Genomic DNA, 11,297 nt, shown 5'->3' with positions numbered 1-11,297 from the left:
ATATATATATAGAGCACATTTTATGAATATAATTTAATTCTTTTCTGAAAAAGTATCCGTTTTTTATGAATAAAATATTAATAAAAATAACTTCTTTTTAAATTAATTAGAATTTTTTTAAGAATATATTGTCTCAATTATTGAAAATCAAAAAGTATATAAAAGTCAATTTTAAATAATTATTTTTTATTATAGTTTATGTAAGAATAAAAAGGGAATTTAAGAAAATAATGCAATATATAAGTATTTGTTGTAAACGACTTTTATGTACAAATGATCGATGTTTATACAACATATGTTTCTACATCCATTTTACTAATACTGTATAATAGCTATTCTATTTACAAAACTTTTTGTCTCTTGTCATATAAATTCGCGTTTTGTTCGCTTATGTAGGCAGTGTACTTTTCAAGATCTTTTAGATCCATGGCCCCAAACGACTCTCGAGTACGTTGGCTGCGTCAACGCGTCCCATCAGTCTTAAATGATTCAGTAAGTCTGCTAGAGCTGTGGCTTCACGGTGTCTAGCTTCCCATAAGTCCAAAATATGTTCCGTTGGACTCGCTTTTGTTGCAAAATAGTCGACATATCTTAAAATATCGTCTCAGTTTAAATCATTTGTCAAATCATAAAAAAAGATAAGCTGCAAAGAATTAAAACTCACCGGTCTACTTGCAGTCTCTGAGCTAGCATCCGCCAATCATTGCCGCGTGCACTTGGCGGATCTAAACATTGACATAGTTGCTTTCTAAGCGTCTTAGAAAATCTGCAATTATCAAAATTCAATATTACATTAGCTTCACTTTCTATTGTTAAAAGTAAAAATATATTTTAATCCTACTTTTTTAAGAGAATATAAAAAATACCTGAAGGGTCTCGGTATGACGGATTCTGTGGATCTCGTTGAATTCTTTCCCCGTAAAACAACAGAGGATTCCGTTTTATTTCTTTTTCCATTCATATTATTCCTTTTTACAAGATCGAGATCGATTCTGAGAAGCAAACCTTGATCCTCAAAACCACGTTGACAAGCACGAAATTCAAAGCCAAGCCTGAGATCGCCAATGACTTTTTCTATCCTAAAGGAGCGCCGAATGCTAATCCTCGAGGATACCCAAATGCGCCGGTAAGGTACTTCCTGTCGCTCGGCAAAACCGCTCTCTCTATCTTCGAGATCGACACGGAGTGATGTGCCGCTAGCGCGAAATCCGAGAGTACTATGATCGATATAAGTGCTACCTAAACGGCGTTCCTGCGGAAAAATTACACACAATTCGCGAATATAACAACCGCGAAAAATTTATTATGCAAATAATAATTCAATATAAGGGTTCTCTCCTCTACACTTATTTCAGTTTGTACTCAATTTTACTAATTATTGCTTGCTAATGTAAATGGAATCTGAACTGATGCACAAGAGAACTCAATTCCAGAATCGAAACGTTTGTCAGTTTACATTTTACTTTTAAACTTTTGTTTGCTAAGTATACATCCTAATTGCTTGCAAATTGTATTTTATCACTTGCGCTGTATAATTTACGCATTAATAACCGTGGAAGTTCAATTTTATTTATATTGGATTTATTCTTAGAGAATCACAAATATTATTATTTATTTTATTTATTTAACGAATAATAATGTAGATATGGCATATATTTATTAAGATTTAACATATATATTTGATATTTCGTACTCACTCGTTCACTTATGATCTTGAGCGATGCCTTGGTGTCTTCGAGGACGTGACATCTAATGTGATCGCGCTCACGAGACACGAAAACCGCAACGCAAAGCCGTTTCACGGCCAATCCGGGTGCGACTACCGAATTTTCTCCAGCCACAGCGAAAACGCTAGGCGTCTCCGTGACGAGGAATACACCAGCATGATCGAGCTGTGCGAACGGTTGACCTGGTAGATTCGTTGGATCACCTCCAAGCATCAGCACTTTGCGCCACGTCGTCACGGACGGCGAACCGTTCGAGCTCATCGATGAATTTGTGGAATTGTTTGAACGCGTCTCTAGATCGATCTCAGTTGACCACAGGCTCAGCTCCCAGTTTCCAGTTCTCAGCTCGGCGCAGTGTTCAAACTGGAGAATCACTGGCTTCACGAGATCGACGTTCGCGGGACCGCAGGCCACTACGGCGGACAATAGTGTAAATCCAGGTGGAAGATTTGGTCTGAAGGAATTTTCTCCAAGTACGGCGAGATGTAGACTGTGCCGACGACCGCGCGGGATTGCACCTTCCGGAACCGACATCGAAACACCCACTTCGGGTACAACCAGAAGAGCGCCTTGCTCGTCGATTATGGCTCTCACGATGAAGCCACTACCGTCATCCATCGCAGATCGTTCATTCTCATCCGGTCTTTCATCATCGTCCTGTTCATCATCATCCTCGTTTGTGCTTTCTGGATTCGCTTGATACGTCGACCCTAAGAATGTATATATAAGACTTGCGATAGGTGAAGAGCTTTCATCTGTGCACGGAAAAAGATTATTTAAATTTATTAAATATTTTCGCAATGTTTAAAAATGAATTCATTTCAAAATAAATAAGAGAGTCAAGCATATTCTTTCTCGATTATTTAACAGGGAAGTGATTTATCGAAACTGATTATATAAAGAGCTTTCGTGCGCTCAAATTTATGGAAATTTCTTACGAGAAGACCGTCCCTCCTCATTATCTGACATGCCGCGTCCTCGTTGCGAGTTCTTGCAAGAAGACCTGGTTACGGAAGAGCTTGGCGATGGTCTTGTTGTCGACGGTAATGACAATTGCGGAACATCATAATGATGCTCGGAACAGGATCTACACATTGCGCCAGAGCATTGCGTAAGATTATATAAATGTAACTGGATGCTGATTCGTATTATATACCATGTTCTCATTATTTTGATTGGTATATATGGATATACCTGGGTAGCCTGGCGGCGTTCGATTCATCAATCACATGCTCAAGACGTCTATCGCTAGTCAAAACGGAGCGTTCGTTTTTAGAAACGACTGATTTTGCGAGATCACCTGGACGACGAAAATCCAATCTCGCAACGCCATATAATGCTTCCATTCTTTCTTTCCGGCGCATCAAGCGAACGAAGAAAATCGTCGTTACGGCCAGAATTATCGCGGCTAAACTCAAAGTGATCCACAATGCGAGAATATTTCTGTAATCGACCGCTCTAGTCGCTACAAGGAATAAAATACCTATTGTTTTTTTTTCTTCTATTTTAGAAGAAAACATTTTAAAAAGAATTCAACCGTTTGAATTTACCTTCCTTGAATACTCTTGGCCCATCTTGTCCAAGGGCTGCATGCAATAAGCAGGGAAATGTTTCAAATATATAGTGACAAAGATACAACATACAATTTTACATCAATAATTTATATCACGAGGCTAGAACAATTAATCATTTTGGAAGGTCTTCGTAGATTTCAATTTTATCCACTGATATTTTATCGATGAGTCATCGCGCATGCAAAGTCATCAAATTTTACGAATGGCAATCGAATGCAGAGTTAAAAGGGCCGCTTGTTCCAAATAAATCGTTAAGCATCGAGTGCGAGTCACGAAGAACAATAAGAAGCAGAAACACGGCTGGGGCTCACCATTACATCGATCCGCAGAGCAAGACTCGACGATGATGTCCTTGCCTTGACAGAGACGACCGCCGTTGCTCGGTGGGGGGTCATTGCAGGATCTCCTCCTTACTCTCGAACAATCGGGACCGCATGCGGACCACGAGGTCCAAGTTGACCATCTGCCGTCAACCGCTGCATACAACGGGGCGAAGTTGAAAATCTCGATTAAATTGCGATTATATCTGATTTGCGAGATGGCAAAAGAATGAATACATCTGTATCGCGTATCTCGATCGAGACGCACATTTGTGCGCGTTTTAAACGCGCGTTTTAGTACATGTCAATATGGGGTTTGTATTTGTATTAAGTTATATTCTATTACAATTTGCGACACACTATTACAATTTACTTTATGTTACAAGTGACGCATGAGTGAGTCTTTGTAGTTCACCTACCGGGGCAGGAAGGATTGCATTCTACCCTTTGTGTAGCAGGCCCTGGGCACGTTTGACCGCCGTTGATTGGAACAGGATTTGTACATGTTCTTGTCCTCTTTTGTACGCCTCTACCACAACGAACACTGCACTCTGACCATCCGGACCAGGACGACCACCCGCCGTTCACTGAGAATGGATCGGGAAGAGAAAAAACAAGGATAACCAGCAAAATTAAAACGGGAACAAATAACACCTTGTTACACCCCGCGGCTCAAACAGGCCAAGACATGAGTGAGTTGCTTATCCAATGTAACGTCAATTAAAAATAAGAAAGTCAAATTGTAATCAACGTGAAATCTGCAAGCGCAGCTTTACATTACAAATTTATTTACGAGGAACTATGAATATATAATGAATAGAGGGTAGAACAATACAATGATATGATATATTATTACAATTATCATTTTTAGAATATAAATATAAAATAGAATTATACGTATACATTGAGAAAAATTTTTTGATTATATCAACAAGATATAATATATTTTTGATTATATCAACAAGATATAATATATTTTTGATTATATCAACAAGATATAATATATAATTATAAGTAAAATATATAGAATCTAATAGTACTAATTCGAATTCTAATTATCGTAATTGAATTTCTAGTTATTTCGAGTAAAATGTTTGATAGATTTTACTATAAGTATTTTTCTAGTTAAATCTACTAGATTTTTCATTTATGCAACCATTTTTTTCTACATATATTTTAGGTAAAACGAGTTTAATATTTTAGATAAAAAGAACTTTTTTTAACTTCTGTAGGATAAATTGTAAAATTGTAAGTTGTATATTTTTAACATGTTTAGCCATTTCTTCAATTATCGCGCATAAGCGTTCTTTAACCGCATCCATCCGACGATTTGTAGAAAAAAACAAAAAACAGGTTACCGTAGACAGTGAGTACCGCCGGTTCGCTAACTCTCCTTGCGGCGATGTTCTCAGCGACGCAGGAATAGTTCCCTTGATGCCTCAATTCGGCTTCTCCGAGGAGCAGATGCCCGTCGGCGGATTGTACAAAGCCAGTCGCAGAGGACATCTCGTTGGGGTTCGCGTCGGCGGAGGCGGAAGCTTCGCCAGCAGCGGCCGTCTCGAGAGGAGAGCCATTCCTAAGCCAATAAACCTTTGGCGATGGTACACCCAAAGGCGGCGAGCATCGTAGTTCCGCATTGCGGCCGACTTCCACCGACAGTGAATACGGTGGTGATAGGAAATGCTTCTTCAGATCTACATCGGCACGATCAATTTTTAATATTCGCTCGGAAACATGTCGTTCGAGAGGACGTCGAAACGAAAAATGAAAACGGAAAGAGAGAGAGAGAGAGAGAGAGAGAGAGAGAGAGAGAGAGAGAGAGAGAGGGAGGGAGGGAGAGTAGCACTCAGAGATATTAGAACGCGCGTATATGTAGATGCGAAAGGGCATTCACGGTTTCTGACTGGTTCTTTCTCCATCATCAGAAAGACGGAAAAAGATTTGCAAGGCGCGAATCACGGAATGCATAACTGCGGTCATTCGTGCGGCTGTCCGTCGCGTCCATTATTTGCTGCACCACGTTCGCGTTTAAAAAGCCAGGCTTTCATATCACTCGTGAAGGGCATAAGCACCGACCGAGACCGCGGTATAGTACCTCAATGCGGCGGTTACGCGCTTTAGAAGCTGACGGAATTCTATGCCGCGGTATGCAGACCGGACTGATGGATGATACGTCCGGTATCACAAAGTATACCGCGTTGTGTACCATCTAGACCGATTCAAATGCATTCTGGCACACTGCCTTCCCTGGCTTATGTATTATGTATTATGAAACATCTTCATATAATACGTCATACGCTAAATACAATTTTAATGCATCATTAAATTTTGTTTATGCTTTTTAGAAAACTAAGATTTCTTGATAATATACATTTAAGGCTTTCACAAATATTTTCTGGCCAAAGGGTTTACGAGTTATTATATCGTGTCGTATTTCATTTAATGCCAACATTTCGTGAATCTTGCCGTTCACTTTATCAGGGCGAGGAGCGCACTGATACTCATTGATACTAGTATCAGTGCGTTTCTGAAATGAATAGCAAGATTTACGAAATGTTGGCATTAATAGATCACGGCAATAACAATTGGCATCTAATATTTCTTTTCCATTCACTTATACACGAGTGTCATACGACAATTTATAAATGACTCATCGGAAAAAATCATTTTTATTTCCTACAACTGTTCAGATAATAGATTCTTATTTCGAATTCTCATACGATACAATTGTTCAATTTTTAAGTATTTCATTTTTGTCGCAATCCAAATGTATTTTATGTTAAAACAGTCAAATATAACACAATGGACGTTATATTATCCGGTAAATTAATTGTCGACACTTCGTTTATTCGAAAATAGAATAAGATCGTTGTATAGAAAATAGTTCTCTACGATGGAATCGTACACATCGATTCGATCGACATCCTGCATTCAATTTCGAAAGCGCGTCCGCTTTCTGTTTGCACGCAAATACCGATTTAATTTTGCATCCTGTTTGCCACGCTTGTTTACGTGGCGTGGTGCGACTCAAAATGTCTAAATGAAAATTGCTCTTGCGTTGCACCTTTTACGAAGCGTCCAATCCCGAAGCAATCCCGCATCGTTATTGGAACCACATACACGAAATACCAAAATACACTTTTCATATGGCTTATCGCGATGTATATGCGACTTTATTTTAGCTTTGATAACCCGCGAGTGTTCTGCAATGAATAACAGAGGTCCTCCCCCGTTTCCACGCTAAAAAAAAAACGCGACGCTGTTCCAGGGCTTACGCGTCTGTCGTTTCATTTGCGATAGAATATCGATTAGATTTTGTACTCGATTTGCGCATCACAGAACACTTGATGAAAACCGAATCGCGTCCGCTTTGTCCCTTTAATTTGTTCCATCTTCCAGCTCTCTTTTTGCTACAAGGTGCGGGGTAAAGGGATATTGAGCTTTACGGTCGGAGTTTCTTCAAAAGCTTTAAACGAAAATCGTGTTAAGGAAATTACATTAATAAAGTTATTAAATAACAGTAAAATAACTCGAAGACTGCTTGCTAGTACATCTGATAAAATATAATTTGCATGAAATGTTTTTGAGACTAACTTTTTACAGAGTGATTATAGATATAAAATGAATGCTAGTAAATATTTCCATGTTACAAATATAAATATCAATATAAATATCAATAACCATAATAATTTTACAGTTTAAATTGGCAGATAAATGACAAGAACGCTTTAAATTGTTGTTACAGTCCATTGAAAGACCTTCTTGTTCCCCTCGTACAAAGTGTGAGCGAAAGTGACGTAATCTCCTGAGTTAGAACATCTCATGTACCGTGGAAACGAGCGACATGATCATTACCGCAATGAGAGAAAGAAAATCCTTTCGTCGCGTCGGTAAACTAAACATTCAAAGAGAATCGAGGGAGGATATAGGATACAGGGGATGTAGGATAGCAAGGAAAGAAAGCAAGCGGGACAAAGATAGAGAGAGAATGGAGAGCTCTCTACTTACAGGCGACCTCAACCGTAGCGGGCTGCCCTCGAATTTGACCTGGTCCCGACCATGCCACGCACTCGCACTTGAATCTCTCCCTACCGAAGTACTCCTCGACCTCGTTCCTTGTCACGTTCAACTCGACCTCGACGACCCTCGTTCCGGTACGAGGGTCAACGAAATCCTGCTGCTGCGAACGTTCGGCCCGGTCACCGTTGCAGCGAAAATACACCTGCAGAAAAAAGCGGCAGAGTGCCGGCGGGGTGTATAGTTTCGCGTGCCATGAAGAAAGCTTGTCTTCGTTAAATTGCGGCTAAGTGGGAAATAAGAACGAGAAGAGAGAGGAGAGAGAGCTGCGCACGAAACTCGAGCCAAGAAGAAGATAAAGACAAAGGTATTTTGTGGAAAACTCTAACGGGTAGATTGAGTATAAGAACGTCTGGGAAATGATACCTCCATGTATTCATATAATGCCACAGAGTAACTAGTAATGTAATAATAATAAGAAAATATATGACACAGAAATAAATCTTTATGCAAAGTATTATACAGCCTTGGCTATGAATATAAAGCATGTACCCATACAAATTGACGTAAACGTTTTATATCTAATGAAAATTAAATTTAAAAAACAGTTTTATTGAAAAATAATATTTATTTTTATATATTATAATTTTAATATTTTTCTAAATCTTCCTATGATTTTTACCGCTTTTTCCAAGAAAATGGAATAAATTGAAGATGTTTTATACTTTCTTATGATCAAGACTATAAAAACTATGAATTATAACGTTTCTTCTCACTTCACAAGTAACATAATTCAAAAAACATTATCTTCGAGTTATTGAATGAATTAAGTTAGCATTATACTATATTAATCAGTAAAAGTAAATTAATTAAGCTTTATAAAAAATCGTTAAAATGGTCAATTTAAAGAAAGTAATTAAGAGTAGTTTTGTAGAACAAAAATGACATATGTGTGTAATCACGTTAAGAACATTTCTTTGTCGATATTACTTGATTAATCAATGCAATGTTCTTGTGTGCAACATGTACATACGTTATTGTAACAAGTTATTGTACATACCTGAAGAGCGTGCGCGGCACGACAATGCAACGTCGCAGGTTTCCCTTTGACGACAAACGTATCGACAGGCTCCGCCAAGAAAATCGGTAGGGAACCACCAGCGATAAGATCGGTATCGCTGGTTATAGTTGCGGTTTCATAATCACCATAGTCGTAATCTTCGACAGGATAACTCTCCTCGTCATCTTCCTCGGCGTCCTCCTCTTCCTTCGTATCTAGCAAGCAATATATCTTTATCAGTGCTTATCCCTTTTGTGAGCGAAAAAAATCGATAATTCCAGCGAGATTCATTCCGCAAATCCGATAAAGCCGTCAGGTATAATCTCTCGGTGGCGCATTATCCAGACGTCCTCAAATTTTTCATATTAAATCGATTGAATTAAATCGTCGCTGCTCTTGGTCTATTGAAGGGATTAAGCCACGTCACCCCACGAAAAAGAGAAATGTCGATGGAGACGCGTTATCGAATTACTAATGGTGCATTATCGGATCCAATAACGTTGTACAACGATCCTGTATATCTGATCGTTTTCTCTCGAAAGTGTATCGTTATTCGAAGACACGCGCTCGTTCGCAATGTCGCGGTATATTTAGACGTCGAGTCAGATACGATGGAACAGTAAAGTCGGGCTTAACGATGCGTGGCGGATTTTACGTCGTGTATCAGCCAACAGGGCACGCTCGCGCTTAGATCTCTCGGACTTTACGCTTCGTGTTCGCCGTCTCGCTCCTAAGTCTCGCGGGAACTTTATTACACCCCAAGTAACTGCACCTCTTGTTTGAGTGGTCGCGGTAAACCAAGCGCCTGCGGACGATGATTACCCCCGCTGTCACGTTCATGAGAAAACATGTCACGATTCGCAGTGAGGAGCTTTCGCGAGAAATGCAAGGCGTAAATTTACGGCGCGATTCGTATAGCCATGCATGCCGCGTCGACCGGAAGCGGACGAAATGAATTTTTGGTCGCTCCGAAAAGTGCCGACGTGCCGACTTCCATGTTGCCAACAGTATAACTTCGCTTCGCTGACACTTATACCTGTTTCTACCAACCAGTGTAATTTAATTTTAATCTTGGTTTAATTAACTCTTTATCTTTTCCTATTTTTAAAAATTGAAAAAAGATGGAGAGTAAATTGTGAACTAAGATTAAAATTAATCTATATTAGAATCAAGCCTTATACTTGTTTTCACCAACATAGATTAACTTTAATCTCGATTTAACTTACTCTTTATCTTTTTATAACCTTAACAATTAAAAAAAAGAATAAGTTGAACTAAAAATCAAAGTTATTTGTATTGATGGAAACAAACATTAAATATTTTGACAAACATTATTTGGGCATTTCAAGTAACAATCGTGTAGATGTAGTTACATCACATGTAAATTATCTATTCAAATATTTGTCATAAATTGATTAGATTTCATGTATATTACATGTATATTATAATATTGAGATAATTGACAAGTGTTTTATCGTAATTTAAATTTATTACTGTATGTTTCGTTACTTACTTTCGAGCGTGCTGGCAAGACGAAGAAGCGTTAAAAGAAGAATACTGATCCTCAACTCCATCATTACCTCACATTTCACTCAAACCAGTTTTTTATTTGATATCACTCGGAGAAATTAGACACAAACAAATTTTATACTCTACGCTGACATGTTTATTGGCGTGCTTGTTCTCCATAAATAATTTTAGCTTCATAGCTGATGATCATTGTGTCAAATTTCATCGAAAATTTTTCTATAATTTTAACAACTATCCACAACATTCGATTGTGTGTCATTGGTGAATTGTGTATCAAAATAAATCGAACGCGTCTTTGATCGAACGGAGATAGAACAGATCTCGATTTTCTGCTTGCACGCAAGAATCATATAATCGATCCAACGATTGAGAATCATATTTTCCTCACGTTTGAATTTTTTAATTTGCAAAAAGAAACTCTTCTTGAAAAATGCCATAAATAATTAGTCGCGACTCATCTCGAAGACTACATAATGAAATTGAACGAGGGTGCTTGCACTCGCATGGTTGCACTCGCGTTCGAGCGTGCGAAAGGAGGGGGACACGTGACCAGCTTCGAGACTCTCCCACACGGAAGCGAACGAAACGAGGGAAACGAGGAATCCGCTAAGGGAGGGTAGTTACACGATGCTCGCAGGTCGGCACGCGGTGGACGACTGAACTTGCCGACGTGCGCGCACCTCTATATATACATATATATACGTCTCACTTCGATACCGACGCTCTTCTTCATCCCCTTGTCGTCGGGGGTGCTCCTGCTCGCTGCTGCTGCTACTACCAGTGGTGGCGGTATCTGCGGCGGCGACGGCGTCGACGGTGGTGGTGGTGACGTTGATGATGATAGTGGTGGTGGTGGTGGTGGTGGTAGTAGTGGTGGTAGTGGTGGCGGTGATGCCGGAGGCTGCGCTTTCTTCCGCGAATGTTCTCCTTCCGCGTCGAGCAATGATCGACGTATCACTTTCACACAAAATGTGCATCCTTTAACTCTTATTGTATATCCGCCACGAAAATCGTTTAATTCTTACTTTTTTTCACTGATACACATATTGAATATAAAATAATTCGTATT

The 11,297-nt window shown here is 39.1% G+C and overlaps 1 protein-coding gene across 1 annotated transcript; it reads right to left on the bottom strand.

Moving 5' to 3' along the window:
* Positions 1-363: 363 nt before the first annotated feature.
* On the bottom strand, positions 364-10,454 carry LOC108690515 (netrin receptor UNC5C-like). The gene is made up of 13 exons (XM_018197847.1): positions 10,212-10,454; positions 8,699-8,913; positions 7,630-7,843; positions 4,980-5,315; positions 4,041-4,208; positions 3,613-3,777; positions 3,278-3,313; positions 2,922-3,192; positions 2,666-2,814; positions 1,698-2,437; positions 867-1,252; positions 665-766; positions 364-590 (listed from the first exon to the last, which is right to left on the bottom strand). Exons 1-13 carry the CDS (start codon positions 10,273-10,275, stop codon positions 419-421), a joined length of 3,018 nt encoding a protein of 1,005 aa, XP_018053336.1. The 5' UTR covers positions 10,276-10,454; the 3' UTR covers positions 364-418.
* Positions 10,455-11,297: the final 843 nt, after the last annotated feature.

The sequence above is a fragment of the Atta colombica genome, unplaced genomic scaffold (genome assembly GCF_001594045.1).
Source record: "Atta colombica isolate Treedump-2 unplaced genomic scaffold, Acol1.0 scaffold33, whole genome shotgun sequence".
In the NCBI taxonomy this organism is placed as follows: Eukaryota; Metazoa; Arthropoda; class Insecta; order Hymenoptera; family Formicidae; genus Atta; species Atta colombica.
The sequence above is the reverse complement of the archived record's forward strand: the minus strand, read 5'-3'. Positions and strand labels throughout refer to the sequence as shown.

What these genes read in the sequence shown, in the direction of transcription:
- LOC108690515 (XM_018197847.1), bottom strand. Translation starts at nt 10,275, where the DNA reads ATGATGGAGTTGAGGATCAGTATTCTTCTTTTAACGCTTCTTCGTCTT. An exon ending in TCTTGCCAGCACGCTCGAAA is followed by an intron (nt 8,914 to 10,211) that starts GTAAGTAACGAA and finishes ATTGCTTGCTAG; the next exon opens with ATACGAAGGAAGAGGAGGAC. An exon ending in TGAGGAGGGACGGTCTTCTC is followed by an intron (nt 2,438 to 2,665) that starts GTAAGAAATTTC and finishes ATACATTCTTAG; the next exon opens with GGTCGACGTATCAAGCGAAT.